This window comes from Leptinotarsa decemlineata, unplaced genomic scaffold (assembly GCF_025532065.1).
Source record: "Leptinotarsa decemlineata unplaced genomic scaffold, Ldec_3_MD MMD2_tig00000035_RagTag_RagTag, whole genome shotgun sequence".
NCBI lineage: Eukaryota > Metazoa > Arthropoda > Insecta > Coleoptera > Chrysomelidae > Leptinotarsa > Leptinotarsa decemlineata.
In genome coordinates, this window is record NW_027412540.1 from 5,543,532 (window position 1) to 5,560,025 (window position 16,494).

The window sequence follows — 16,494 nt, forward strand, 5'->3', positions numbered from 1 at the left end:
AAGAAGGCTCAGGATATGGAGTGTACTCCAGATAACTAAGCCTAAGGATTGAGTGGGGAATGAGAAAAAACACCAGCGTGGTTCAAACAGAACTGGCTGGTATCTCAATCGCCACAGAAGAAATAACCAGGAAAGGAATTTCTGGCAAAAACATAACAATCTGCACTGACAGCAGACAAGCCCTAATAGCCTTGAACAGATGTGTTACCTCAGGGCTAGTACTAGAATGGCACCAAGGTGGATTAAAGGGTACGACAGGTGTGAAGGTAATCATATTGTCGACTCTTTAGCAAAGGAAGTGGCTAGACTAAGAATTTTAGGACCCAGTGGCACCTACGGCCTGATGACTTTGACAATTGCGGAGCTAGCCAAGTGTTACACCAATGCTTAATCCCTAAAGAGATGGGAGGAAATCAAAGGATGCAATCTTGCCAGGATCATCCTGTTAAGCTGGCGCCGAAGAAATATCTGGCGATGACCATTTAAAAATCTACGCTTAAAAGTAGGATTTCTGACTGGCCACTGTCGACTAAGGAAACACCTCCATAATATGGGGATAGTGGACACACCTTTATGCAGGATGTGATAATAGGAAGATGAAACTGTCAGGCATGTCCTATGCGATTGTCCGGAGTTATCGTCAATAAGAGTGTGTGTTAGGCGAGTCTTGACCTACACTTGCCGATATAAAGATGTCTCCTAGTGACCTGTCCACCTTCCTGGAAAGGACAGGATGTACAATGGGTCACATGTGGCCTAAGTGCTACACTCACCCTCCCTACTCTGTAGATACAGATTGTCTGTAAATTCTGCCAAAATAATATACTATGAGATTGATACTCAACTTTTATTGTATTATATGTAAAAAGTTAGATTTTGACCTATTGAATGGTATTCAAACCAATATTTTTGGATACTATACGTTTTCCTTTCACATAAAATACAAAATAGAAGATTGCAACTTCTCAGGAGTGTATTTTGAAAATATTATATTTTTAAAATCAATAGTTTAGCTCAAAGAATAGTAGAAACGGATTTGCTATTTCTTCAAAAACTATTGAATGGTAATATTGATTACCATGAAATAATTTTGGGGCTCTGGCAGCCAGGTGCCATTAAAAAGTGTATTCATCCTACAGAAACAAATCTTTCAAAATTCACATTGACCACTATTTGAAATTTATGAGGTCCCTACTTACCTGGTTCGTTGCTAATGACTTCATAATATCAGAGCAAACAATTGTATAACCATTCAACAAACCAAATAAGTTATCAGAGAGAAAGGTTTGAAACTTAACCTGTTGGAGAGTATGGAAATGAACAAATTAAAAAACTCTGAATATCTTATGAACAATCAACATGAATTGAATAATTCGCCATTATTGAATCTCTTTATTTCCAGGTGAAAATATTCAAGTATATTTACAGTACTTTCGAAAAATTTATTCATATAGGTAGTTGATGAATTCATACCTGACCTTTTCAAGTAGATACATTCATTAGAAAGTAGGCATATGAGTAGGTAATATGTTAGTATAAAATGATTGTAATTCAGAAGTAACTTTTAGTTCACGCTTGAGGAAGTTATTGTATAGCGAAACACGTGTAACGTTTTTTGTAAAAACCTTTGTAGTGAAAATCATACAATAAACTGTATTAATTACTTGCAATCCAGAAAGTCTGATCGATATTCTACTGAATGTGTAATATATAGTATTCATGTAATTATATTGACTTTGTCGACAACATGTTGATACTATTTTGGACAATAAAGATTATCTTTGGGCGACATTTAGTTGAATTCTTGGATACCGACAATAAATTATTTTTGTAATTCAATGAAATATATAAAAGCAAGAAAAAATATTGCTGCATTTATTGACTGCGATAACTGTACTGTTGAGCTTCTGAAGAAGTACTAGCAGCAATGATCATACAAGTTTCCATCGAAAGCAGATCAAGTATAGAGTGTGGATAAAATCTAAAGCATATCTCCAAAAGACTTCTGAAGATTACCGTTCGTAGGGAACAACAGTTGGCTAACGAAAAAACCCACTTTAACCTTTTTCTTTCTATGATTGGTGGAAGACATGTTGAAGATATCTGTGTCACTAGGTCTTAGACCAATAAGGGTGATGTGAAAAAACAAAATATGATCTTGACCTAATAATATTTCTTGAGGTTCAAACAGGACCAGAGGAAAAAAAAGCTTCACCTAAGGTTGCAATTGAGTGTAATATTTTATTATTGTTTTTACTTTAATTTAGTACATATGTGAAAATAATAAACAAATAAGTATTCTAACATTTGTTCATTGAAATTATTTACATATATTTGACAAAAATAAAAAGGACGCCAAATTATAATAAAACTACACTGGAGGCAGCAGTGTAGAAAATTAACACAATAATAACTATTAATATTTTAATGACATTAATACTTGAAGTCTGATAAGGTAATTTATGCAGCACACATGAAAAAGTGAATACTCTTGATACCTTCTTTGATAAATTAAACAACTGACTTACTTCTTCCATTTGTGTTGCATAAGAAATAACGGCTTTGGTTTGGAGCGTAAATTATCTTACATTTCGCAATTGAACAAAATACCAAAGTAACAAATGTCTAAGAAAACAGGGAAAAATAATAAATATAGGCTATGTTAGAATACTCAAATAATTTAAAATACAAAAGAGGTAAAAGGGACATTTGGGACTTTGGTAAGCAGAATACGGTTTTCTAAAATAATACAAAATGTTACTTCAATAAATTAGGAACCAAGTGCTTATAAATATTTCATTACTACCGCACATAATTATTGCCAATAATAGAGAAATGACAAAACATTCATTATTGGAATATAATTACTGAATATCTACAATTTATACAAGACAATTCAGATGTCGACTCTCTCGAAAATCGCGAATTCTCAAGGATGAAGTTTGCATTACTGGATGATATATTCTTTTCTACTTCAGTTACAATATTAACTGAAAATAAATCACTGAGTTACCTGATGTTTTGAAATGAATAATTTGAATCTGAATAATATATTACTGGGGAAGTGTTTAGAAATAGTGTTTCTACCAACAAATTTTTCTAATATGTAAAGTACATTTTTTGCAAGGCAGTTAAAATATCCCAACTGTGAACAAAAGAAATCCAGTTAAATTTTATTTGTAAAGCATAACTAGTTAGTTCTAATACCTCAAGAACACACCCATTTCTCCGAGATTCTTCATCAACATGCTGATCATGAAAATATAACAATAGTTAACAATAACAAAGTGTTAGCGAGGCTTTGAATCAACGAATACATCCGGGAATGTAGTTTCTTTTTTAAACAAAGTAAAAATGACAATTTCAAAAAATCATTCAATCTGCATAGTTCAAGACATACATAACTGTATTTATTATACAAAATTGTATTTATTAAAATACCTCCAGAGAGGTACATATTTACAATGTTGAATAACTTATATAACTTAGTTCAGACTTATATATATCAGACTTGCTGTACAAATTACACTGTTTCAATACAGTATTTGCTTACTACTCGATATTAATTTGTCATAGCTAGCAAGAAATGACTGATTGCTGTTGCGAATTTTGCATCAGATTCTATTTTTGCACTGGTTCAATCATATAGAAACTCGCCAAAGGAAAAAAGGTTTCAGATTATGTATTTTGAATAAAAAAAATAAATTAATGCCAGCATTGATGTAGAATTCAAAATCGTTATTTTTACAATAACAACTGAATTTTTTCTTTACTTATTATATTTATGAAAATTTTTAGGTAGGTACATTCCTTCATTGAGTTGTCATTTTAGACAGAGCCAAGTGCAAACAAGAAAACATACCAATTAAAAAAACATTAGTACCTGTATAGAGAAATCTAAAACGGGTACCGCCAAGAATTAAATAAAATTTATAAATGTTTAATAATCCAACATTTTTATTCATACGAATTTGGTGCCAAAATATTGACAAACTAGCTGCAGAATATAAAGGCTGCACTGGTGTGGTGTATAAAAATAAAATAAGTTATTAGCAAAGCTGCATATAACAAAGTGCTATTCACTTCATTTCCAATACAAAGTTTCATACAAAGTATAAATTTTGTTTGTTCATTGTTGATTCACTAATCAATCACGCACGATTAAAGCCGACTTCACCATCAATTTATTGAGCTGTTTTAGGAATTGCTAGCTATGCACTTCACTTATCACGGTTCGCTGGTCGCTGGCAGTATCGTCGTTACATGTTGCAACTCTGGTTTCTGATGAAAACCACTCTGCTTCATGTCGCCTCTATCTTGCACACGGATGGTCATGTCAGAGGGCGGAATGGTCCGCCATCTTGTGCCGAATGTCGGTGGATTTATTGAAGTTATTCCACTATCTACACAATCTGTGGGAGTCCGCGCCGCTTTATTACGACGCTTGTAGTGCAGATACACCACAACACATAATATCACTACTGAAAACACAGCTATTGTTGCTCCACCTGCGATGCTGGCCGTTTCCAACATAAATCTTTGTTGTGATGCTGCAAAAGAGAAACATATATTAGAACGTTTTCAGTAATGAGCAAATTATTGCTTTGAAAATCACACTCTTATCTGAAATTCTGGGGAGTATAGCCTGGTACAGGAATCAAACGAAATATTATAGCTCAAATCTGGAAGGGACATGAAAAACCCGGACTCTACTGTGGGTTCATTGATGCCAAGACGTCCATTTACTGATGGATGAGTAGCAAATTATAATATATGTAAATCAATTTTGTATCAGTCAGATAGATCAATAAATCCTATAGCGGAACTAAAAACTCACAGTAGATTCAACGTAGTTATAACCCAAGTTAGCACTCTGCGGTGGAGGATCGAATAGACCCACTCACTTCTGTACAAACCTAGCACTCTGCTAATTGAAAAGTGTATAGCATACTGAAAAATTCACCACATACTAATGAAACCTTCTCAAGCAAAAAAATGTTAAGATGTACTGAAAATGAAAATGTCACTTGCAACTGTGGTGAGTACTTGCATAGAACCCTGTCCTTTGTTGATACTGACTGGTATTCTACTATTTTATGTGATGTATAAGTAACACTCACATATCGATTCTGAACATTAGCGATTTGAATTTTTTCAAATAATTTGCACCAAATCCAAACCTGAACCTGAATTTTCATCTACAATGCACCAGTTTTTTTTTAAATGGTGTATGAATGACCCAATTCAATACATTTTATTAATTATCATTAAAATAAAAGATGAAGTATAAATTTGGTATATGAATCAGTCATTAGGTTTACTAAGGAAAAGAAATACCATTGAAACGATTGAAAAAATATAATAGCTACATTCCAGAAATTACCCCTTCAATGATTTATGAGTTTTTAAAACAAAAGGTTTGACCTTCACTTTTTAGTTTCACTAGAACCTGCAGAAAGTGATTATAGTGAAACTTTTTTGCATACATTTTCGATCTACTAGTGAGGCTAAAATCTACAAGGTACGAATTAGTCTAGTCCTGATGATGCTAACTTCGTTAGCAAAAGGCGAGTTTCGGTTTTGATAATGGAAATCTCTCTCAACTTTCAATAAAAAAATAATTCCTAAATATTTTTTAGTACATGGATACGTTTGATATGAGGATATTTTCGAATCTAGTATTTTGTAAAATTCGTTTATTTCGTAAACGACTGATTCTGAACTTGACGTTTTAATAATCGTGCAAAACTTCACTTCTGAAAAGTTTTCTTTATATAAAATTACTAGGTATCCAGGGTTTCATAACATTTAGTGCAGTGCAAGGGAGAAATTTTAACATTTCTTTGATGCATATCAGAAATAACATACATAAATACTTTATAGGTTATAAAGAAACCACTAAGACATAAATAGCAAATTGAATTTTTTCGTTCGAGTTTTGCAAGTTAGATAACATATACCCAATATACTTTACAAAAGGTATAATATAGCGATTCAAGGAGTTTTTTTATAATTAACGAAGAAATAAAGAGATAAATAATTTATGAAACTTACGTAAATAGGATCCATCCAAATCTTTGAATTCACATCTAGGTCCCATATAATTCTCTGCACACCTAAAAAATATTGTATTTTAATTTCGATGGTAAATAAAAAGTTTAACGACCCAGCTGAGTGATGACGAGGGTCTGACTTTTTATGTGTGACTCCGAGCACGGCCCATGATAATGAACCAAGTTCCGAATCAGCACTGGTCACCTATCCAAACGTTGATCATTTTCGACATTGTTTCACTCAGATAGGGACCGTACTAAACGTATCCCTGACTACCTACTAGTAATAAGAATAAAGTGACAACTTACTCGCAATTATATAGGAGAGAATCGCCGATTTTGACTGTGAAGCACGTTGCACCGTTGAGGCAGTACCAAGCCGCATACGCTGGCGGGCATTCATATGTGTGGAATGTGATGTTGGGCCGTGGGGTGGGAACCGGAGGCCTAGGTTTTGGTGTGGTGCGAGAAGAACACGCATCTGAAATAAAAAATTATTCAATACAGATCAAAGTTCATTCGTCAAAAGTGCTTCCTAATTTTTAATCTTTCAATCTTAATTGAAGCAAATTATGATTTACTTATAAAGTACTCAAGAGGATTTTTAAAACATTGAAGAACATACATAATTCAAAGTTTGTACTCGTATTTAGATATTATGATCACCTGCGTCAATAATGCGCATATCCATTTTCAGATCTGGTGGATGATTGTTTTGTTTTGATAAAAATGAGTCTTGAAGAATTTACCTTCATTGACTAAATTGAAAGAATTCCGCATGTCCATGACAAAAAAATCTACTTAATAAAATTGTAACGAAAAATTAGTGGAGAAATGTCATATGTCATTAGAGATAAATTTATATGGTTCATTTTTAAAAAGGTGGGTGTACAGTAATAAATCACTAAAAACGAATGACTCCAATTTCGTGCAGACAGCAAATATTTGGGAAAACTTCACAATGATGAAAACAGTTTTTATAATTTACTGCTGCCGAAAAAGTTAGCACGCCATTGAAATTATTTGTTTTGAGTGATTTGTCACTACACGTTTTTGAAAAATGAATTATAGAATAAAATTCAGCTGTATGTTAATCGGTCATACATTTTCTAAGACACATTTTCCAAAATGGCATAGCCATCTTAAGATGGCTGTGCCCATAACGTGTTCAAGAAACACTATATTGTGAGATTTTCAGTACATAGTTTTACGAAAACGCAACACATGGTTCGCTATACAGTAGATTCTCCAGGCGTGTCTTCACGCCTGAAGTCTTCATCTGAGAGCGCACTATGAAAATGTGATATCAGCAAAAAAAATTCAGAAAGAAAAACTGTAACTGTTGATGAAAACTACAAACTTACAAGATTTCAAGAAAAAATACGGACCCTAGAAAAATGATAGGAGCATTGAAAGAAGACCAAAGTATGTCACCAACGACAGACAGAAAGAAATTGTGGAGAACTTCGAAGGAATTGAATAACAGCTGGGATAAACAAAACAGAAAATAGCTCTTAATCGAAAATGATGAAATTATTTGCCGAAAGGAGAAATAACCTAAAGTAGATAAGAGAGTTTTTACGTGAGGATAAAAAGATTTATTATTTGGACGAAACTCGGTTTAACGAAGGTTATACCAAAGATGGGACAAGACGAAAACTTTACAAGTTTACATCAAGCATTTTTAGAAGGCTGGTCTACCGGACTGAAGCTGCATTTTAATAGAAAAGGAAAGCGACTGATAATATACATTGGAAGTGTTGATCGTTTTGTTGAGGGTGGGTTATTGATTTTTATATCAAAGCATTCTGGTGATTACCATGAAGACACGAACGACGATGTGTTTGAAACTTACTTCGAGCAAATCTGTTGAAATCTGTTTTTCTGTTAACCAGCCGTCATCCCCCTACGAACGACAACCCTCTAAAGTCAAAACTTATGCGAGCTAGGGTCTTACCTTTTAAAGTGAGATTCTCAGCACGATAGACCTCATTTCACCTAACCCTATGATTATGATGGATAATTCAAGTTATGATTTCCAAAGAAGTTGAAAGAATACCAACTAATGCATAGAGAAAAGCGGATATCATTTAGTGTTTAAAAAAGTACATTCAAATAAAGCTCGTTACACGGAATAAGTATATAGTCGACAAGATGGCACAGAAATGTCCGACCTCTTATCATCACAAACTAAATCCCATTGAACTTGTTTGAGCTCGAGTAAAGGGTTTCGTTGCAAGAAGAAATACGACAATTGAAATAAGAGATGTTGAATTAGTCTTTAAGGAGTCCTTATAATATGGCAAAATTCCGAAAAATAATTTGAACACGTTATAACACGTTAGCCGTTAAAATATGTGGAAACTTTACGAAGATTTATCGAATTTATCTGATGATTACACATCGTAATTGTTGCTTATACCTCATATATTCTTAAATAAACAAACCATGTAAATACTTCAAATTAAAATGTTATAACAATATGAATTGTACATGAATAAACGAACATAGTTATTAATTTTAACAAGTATTTTTGATTAAATACCCTAACGAACGCCACTGCAGGTGTGAAACGACCCGAAAGCTCATAAAACCTTTTGTTTGCGACAGGTTTGCGACACCAAAATAGGGTGGAACTGGTGATGTATTTGTTTATACCAGCTGTGGCAAACCATAACTAAATCACCAAATTTTGTTTGAGTACTCTGCTAGCTAGCTACAGAGTATAATGTCCAACGCTATTGGTATTAGGCGTTAATACTGATAACAATTTTTTTAATTAGATTTATTAACCCCAAATCGAAGAACGATATCAATTTTTAGATAAAGTCTAACAAACACGGTGGTCGCACAAAACCACATGCAAACATTTGTCATCGGATTTGTTCTAAAAACATCCCAACTGACGACATACGAAATAAACGCAGTCTTCGGTTTCGTACTGAATTGTGGCATTGTAGAAATTTCACGGAGTCCGAGCGAATATAATGCTTTTATTTGTGCGAGGGTTGGCGTGCATAATTTCTATACTTATAATACTTTTATACCTGTCGGTGTGTCATTCGGATGGTGAAAAGTGACTAGCAAACTATGGACGGGATTCTAATCCGTTTTGACGACAATCGTGTGTGCACCGACCGGTGCAGAGAATATCCTCTTATTAAATTCGTCCCACAAAACCTCAATAGGTGAATCTTATTTGGTCGCTCATCTGCATTCAGTGCATTCGGACAAGCAAAATACCGAAGTGAACTATCACACAATGCCGCACCGTGTTTCGAAAACTCGGTTGATTGTGGTTACAATTTGGAATACAAAATGTTAGAACCTAAGCGAAACAACTAAAAGCATGACTTATAATGTGTCATGATGTTTCTAACGTCTAGCTCAAGGAAAATTATTGGTTATTGCAAAGCGATTGTCAAGCGTATACTAATCACAAATATAAAATCAAAGTTTGGCTCAAGTATCATCTTTCGAACATGAGGACATTCAAAGGTCCAAACATTATTTTTTCAGTGTTCCACTTCAAGAAATAAAAATTAGTAAAATGTCACCTTCCTTTCATGATTACATGCTGGGGACATTCATACATTTGCCACATCTGAAATTTTTCTTAGCCAAAATTATGAATTGTCTAACAAATGCACTTGATTATTTAACTGGATCCTATGCATTTTTATACAACACTGAATCACAATGTACCAATTCATTTTATAATTGAAGCGTTACAATATTGAGCAAAAAGAGAGTGTCATGTGGTCAAACTGATATCGAGATGAAAAATTGGATATTTTCTCTTTTTTTTATCTAACGGTATCCCTTAAACGTCTAAGGGCGCTTATATATAACGATACATAAATTATTTATTTATTTATTTATTTATTTATTCTCATACAGGTGTAACCTAATTACATGAGAAAATCGTTATATATGTATCGTACATTCACAGTCATTCATAGCCATTCGTAACCTGTAATTAAAAAAAATCGTTTTATTACATTCGTTCACATAAATAAATAAAGTCACCTATTTACAATCAGTAGTAAATTCAAAAAAATTGTCTCAGTGAATCATTATAATGAATATATCCCGGAAAATCCGAAAATAGCAAAGGAATGGGAAATTAAACTCGGAATCGGAAAAAATATTAGCAAATCTATGTTTTGGCAGGAAAATGCATCAAGTTAGGTGATTTTAATTGTGGGTACATGAAATATTTACATTTATGTATTAACAAATGTTGAACTTATTTCTTTTTCACTTAGTTTTGAGTTGATGCGTCAGCTCGTGACAATAGCAAAACGAATAAAATTTTCTACTCCTCATCGAAATGGAGTCAATACCATAACAAAAGTTGTAGAAGAAAATATTCTTCCAAGGTATGCTTTGATGTGGGAAATAATTTAAACAAGATTCGTATGGCTGCGATTGAATCAAATGAAATGAAACATATGAATGTTTCAACGTACTGTCATTGTGACAAAAGTATATTTGTCTCTTTCGCGACATAACGTCTAATGTTATGCATGAAATAAGTGATTCATCTTGTGATATTATTCATAAAGGTGCTCATAAGATAATGAGATAAGTGTCTTATTTCGAAACTTCCAAGTCCGCCATTGGGGATGACAGTGTTCTATATGAGTACAAATTTATATCGTAACTCTTTCGTATATTATCTGTTTTTCTCTGTTTAAAATCTGTTTTTCCGTTAATCAGCTGTCGCCCCCCTACGAACGACAACTTTCAGAAGTTGAGAAACTTGTGCGATTTTACATTATATTATTCCATAACGAATGTTTGGATTTCAAATTGAATAGGAAAAAGTTGTTTCGAAAATACTCTTTCTTTCGTGTAATTCAATATTCTTGTGAAAATAGTTGTTTAGAGGGGGTTGTTTCTTCTGAAAGTAACTTCAAACCATGATCTACTCATCTTTGTATAGAGTTTCTTTCGAACTGAATTGATTTCCACCTTCCTTCGGTAATTTCCCACAATTTTTGTATAAACATGGAAAAGTTGAATACTGACGTTACCATATTTATAGGACTCTTGACTGTTCAATTTTGCATACGGTATATCGCCTCATTATTGAATTAAAATTGGATAATCAACTCGAATTTTTTCGTTGATTAGAACTGAAACGGTCGCCTAGGCGCTCTATCATTACCAAATGATTTGTTGGGCCGCTCTATTAACTTACCGAAACGCTACCTGCCCTCTAATATTTATTGTTTGGAAGTCGAGGAATGTGCCGCGCTGTTTTGGGGGCGTCGCCATTCCAGTTGATATATTGGTCAACAATTAATATGTAAATTAACGCTTAATTGGATCAATTTGAAGAAACGAGTAAATGTAATTGATTACGTGATTTGGAAAAGAGGGTGTCTAACAGGGGGTGGAGAAAAATTCCGTGAAACTAAAAAGCTTATAGTTTTTACGAGTTGATGTTCTTGTTAACACAATTAGTAGCCAAATTCTTGAGCGAGATTTAATTGTTTGAATGAATGATGAATATGAATACCTCATAATTAATGTTTCATTCTTAGAAAAATATTTTTCTTCTGGGAATCTCCTGATTTTTTTTTGGTTTATTTCCACAGTCTGAAAAAATATTATATTGAACAATTGTAACTACCAACTAAAAAGTTCGCCACGAAAAGTTACTAATTAATATGAACCGAAATATAAAAACATCCTGGAGAAAAGTCCATTTACCAGTACTCACTTTTTTTAAATTTAGCTAGTTAGGAGAAAGGTTTCAAAATAGTCTTCAAAACATTTATCACAAAAATTTTAATCTTTCTGAACGATCAAACGTTTTTAAAAACATTAAATAAATAGGTATTTTTCATTATCACCCTATTAAGTGTAACAACTCCTTGACCCAGTGTACTTATCTCCAGAAATTTATATTACGCAATAACTTTTTGGGGGAAACTTTTTATTTTGGCTCCATTACACTTCTGCTGATTTTTCATTAAGCTTGATATAATCAAATTGTAAAAAACCCTCGAAGTCTAAATTTATTCTGACTATTCCCTCAAAAGGGTATGTTATTTATTTTAAGAGATATACCGAATTGATATTTGGCTATTGCATGTTAATGACTCGATCGGATTTCAAGTACCGACCTGCTGATTTCATCATTCAAATTTAAATTGTCAATTCGGTATATCACTGGAAACGTCATGTAAGACGTTGCTTTATGAAGTTATACTCGAATTCAAAAAATATATACCTTGAGATACAAAGTCTCACAGAAAATCTTCTGTGAGAAAGTGAAAAGATATGTACCTATAGTCGAAGTAAACGATATAGTGCACACTTAAAGTTGGCAGCACTCTCAAAAGCCAAGAAAACCAATGCATGAACCGGCTGCAAACCAGTCCACGTGGACTGTATAATTGGCGGTTGGTATTGGTTAATTTTTACGAACAGAGTTTTATGATTGGCTGAAGAGTCATAAAATTAAATTTGAAGTCATGTTACGGTGACGAATAGAAATCGGGGAATGCGGGGATGGTTATCGCCGCCGTGTGATCAATGTTCAGTTCAGGAACTGCTCGCGATTTGAGGGTTGAAATTCGATATTGGTGCAGTTATGATTACTTAAACTTTTCGTTATCTCTTCAAAATGTGACGTCCTTGGACCAGTTCTAATAGTAATAACAACTGTGATAACAACGCACTTTTTCCAGTGTAGTGATTCAAATAGCGATGGTGAAAAATGCGAAAAAGAGATACCAGTGAATAAGATTCGGATGCATTTGAATATTGAAACACAGAGAGTGTGTTTCAATGTATATAAGAATCTACATCTCAAGTTTGGTTTTGAAGAAAACAAAATATTACAAGCAACATCAGATTTGACCGAAATTCCTTTCTCAACTGTACGTAAAATAGTCAAAAACAAACCTTATGAACGCATGACGAGATGTGATACAGGATTACCTAAACTTAGTCCACTAGAAAATTGAATGACATTAATCATTGATTTTTTGAATGTGGTTGACAATGCTTCGTGCTGATACAGATTTCCATTGTCTATAAGTTTTAATTGACAAATGGTCATATATAGAGCACGAAAAACCAAAAAAAAAGGAAATTTAAATGAATAATATTTTATTGGTCCGAAATAAATAAAAGCAAGTCAGACAAATAATGAACCATGGAAAAACTCCATGCCGAAAATATTAATTTTAAAAAACAAAATTAGGAAAACATTCCAGATGAAGAAGGATATAATAGTAATTAATGAATTTTCATCTAATCAAAATCAAATAATAGGTGCATGGTTATGAAATTAATTTTGAGAATATAAAGCGCCTCTTTCTATACATAACAAATGGTAATAAGATTTGTTGTTATTTGTTAGAAAGTACTTATATCATGAAACTATTAAAATTATCACATAAATAAATTTTGACACTAGAATGTGTTTTAACAAATGACTTAGCCTTCGATATTTAAATTTTGTTCAATTAAAAATATTTCCAAAGTTACCTCTGAAATATCAAATGTGTTTCTGTGGTCTTTTCCAATGAGCCTTTTTCCTGAGAATAGTACAGCGAACGTGTCACGAGAGGCAGCACTAGTAGTAGGGACAAACATAAACTATTCACATGTAAAAAAGTGTTATTTACGTAATATTAATTTATTATTTAAAAATATAAATCTGATATAAAAAGTTATTTTGTACTAATATAATGCCAACAATGCATTGCTGTTTTGCGAATGGTACGTCGGATAATCGATATCCGGAAGAAAACGTGTTTTTTTACCATTTATGAAACCTCATATCAATGAGGTTAGATGTAAAAAATGGATACATGCTTCGATGATAGTGGATTTAACAGTGCAATAAATAAATAAATATTCATATGTATGCTCCAAACATGAAATGAATAGTACATTTTTCATAGTTAATTACCATTGATTAGAATGAGATATAACCTCAAGCGTTTATTAAATCATATTCATTTATTATATTTAATTAAATTTATTTCATTACCATCTATATTTGATTCATATTTCACTAGAAAATACATCTGAAATTCATAATTATTTTTAATTTCATTTATTACAGTTTGAATCTATCGCTACTCTTTTACTAGAGTCTGTATACTGTATGTTCACTTTTTTTCCAGTTACTTTTAAATTACGGCATGTAAGCCAACGTTTTAATGTTACAACATTGTTATCCTTTACAGTTTCAAATTTTAGTTTTGCTCCAGGAACACTTTTTTCTGTTAAAAACATTCTTTTTTATTTGTACTTTACCATATGTTTATATGAGGATTAGGCAGTGTTTGTCCCTACCGAACTACTAGCGCTGCTAGTGAGTGATTTTTCGTACTTCAGTAAAAAGGTTCATTCAATTGTTTGTTACAACGGAATTCTCAAAAAGTTTCAACAAGTTGAGTGAAGTGCCTAACGTTCCGAAAATATCAGAATAAATGAATATTTCGAATAGATGCGAAAAAATAAATATGCGGATAATTTTGATATTCCTGATTATTTTCTAATTTAGTAAAATGTTTTGAAATACAAATTTGTATTTCACTTCTTGAAAAATGAAAAAAAATCCAGCTGCTTCTGTTTCCATCCGCTACAGGTAAGCTTAATATTTAATAGAACCATTTCTAAGCACACTTCGACAATTTGAATCAGACATATGCGTAGGGAGCGCCCTTAATGGGCATCCGTAATAAGAAGCCCTTGTGCGATTCCGAAAAGCAAACATATGTTACGAAATAAATTGACTTTCCTAATAAGCGATGGAAAGTTAATTTCGCCAGCGGATCTGGTGTACGCCGACGTTTTTTATAGGCTGCATATAAGGTTGAATTTTTGATGAAACAAAAGTAACAGATGCTCGGTGGTGGCCTATCATCTTTTCGGATGTTGATGTGCCCTTAACAAGAGTGTGCCGGCGAAACACATGCCGTTTTTTAGAGAGGAACAATAAAGAACAGACGATCAAATAAGTTGAAGAAATCTGGATATTTAGAATATAACCGCATTCATTGGCGTGCTTGCAGGGAAATACTATATATACACTAAAATTTAAGATAGCTAACTGTGGTTTCCGACATCACAATGTATTGAAGGAAAAAATTTACTCGTAGTATGAAGTGATTATTGTCGGATATCTAAAAAAAATAATAATTCCGACATCATGAGATTAGGTTTTATCACGTTTTAAATTTCAAATTGAGATGAAATCCCAGTAAAAATTCAGAAAGCATCGGTAATATATACATACATATAATTTCATAAGTCTGAATTCTGTATTATCACTTCACATTAAACTTCTCCATTAAAAAAGTATACAATCTAGACCTATTCGATAATCAGATGCTCAGTTTCTTAGAACATATCGATGAAAATATTTCATAGTGTGTTGACAATGTCATCTACAACAAAACATAATTTTTCAAATAGCTCCCATTGAGCTTTTCTCCATGCTGGTACTTTTAGTGGCAGTTTTCATAATCAATACGAGTTCTCCATGTCGCTTTAGACACTTCACAGAAAAATTTCAGACAAATAGTCATAAAAAACATTTGACTCGATACTACAAATTCAGTATTGTGACGATATATACGTTTTCAAAACTCATATAAATCGATCAGAAATACTGTGTTTGAGTCTGCTGCTACTTTTCAATTCGAAACATTCGAAGGCTTCACTTATTGCAGATTTACTTTTATCCACATGGATTCGACTCAGTATTCATTTAGTACTAATAAATGCAGTTGTGGGTCGTGTACAGTAATTACAGACATTGTGTTATGGCACATAGCACCATGTGTCTGTTATAGTACCTGTGCGAAGCTATTCGTTCATTCATAGATCCTTTTTATATAGCAGGAAGAATGAAAAAAATTAATAGGTACCATCCGACGAATATATATAATAAACAGAGAATGTATCACAGTAGCAAACCGACGAGTTCAAAATAAATAGTATAATCTACCACACTTTATGAAATGAAATTATAGTGTTAAAAATTGTTTTCATTTATACGTGATGTCCCGCAACGTAGTTTATTCGAAAGAAGGGTCTCCTTTTTTATAAATTATTCAAATCTCATGATTTTTCATTTGGAATAATCCCTAATGCTTTCAATTGTTGCTAAGGTATTTTTTACTGATAAAAACACTTTCAGAGCCCTGCTCTGAAAAGGCCAAATAAAGAAAATGTGAGCAAAATTTCGCAATTTTCAAATCTAATACTCCTTTATTATTTCAGTGGATACTTTCAAATCGAAGAAAATCAGTGACATATTAGTATTTAAAAACACAAACAGAAAATATTCAACCCACTCCAATAGCATTGTAGAATGAAATTTCTGAACTTTGATTTGAACTACATTACCCGAATGTTCTCATTCTCATTGGTCAAGGAAATACATTTACAAAAAGGTTTTGAA

General features: G+C 32.8%; 1 protein-coding gene across 3 annotated transcripts in view; it reads right to left on the reverse strand.

Annotated features, from left to right (window-relative positions):
- Positions 1-2,216: 2,216 nt before the first annotated feature.
- LOC111504188 (uncharacterized) overlaps positions 2,217-16,494 on the reverse strand; it is a 442,392-nt gene continuing 428,114 nt past the window's right edge. For all 3 annotated transcript variants that reach the window (XM_074171789.1, XM_074171790.1, XM_023158689.2), the window contains 3 exons: positions 6,363-6,534; positions 6,055-6,116; positions 2,217-4,550 (listed from right to left, as the gene is read on the reverse strand). In XM_074171789.1, coding sequence (XP_074027890.1) covers positions 4,228-4,550; positions 6,055-6,116; positions 6,363-6,534 — 557 coding nt within the window. In that variant the 3' untranslated portion in view covers positions 2,217-4,227. The remainder of the gene's footprint in view (positions 4,551-6,054; positions 6,117-6,362; positions 6,535-16,494) is intronic.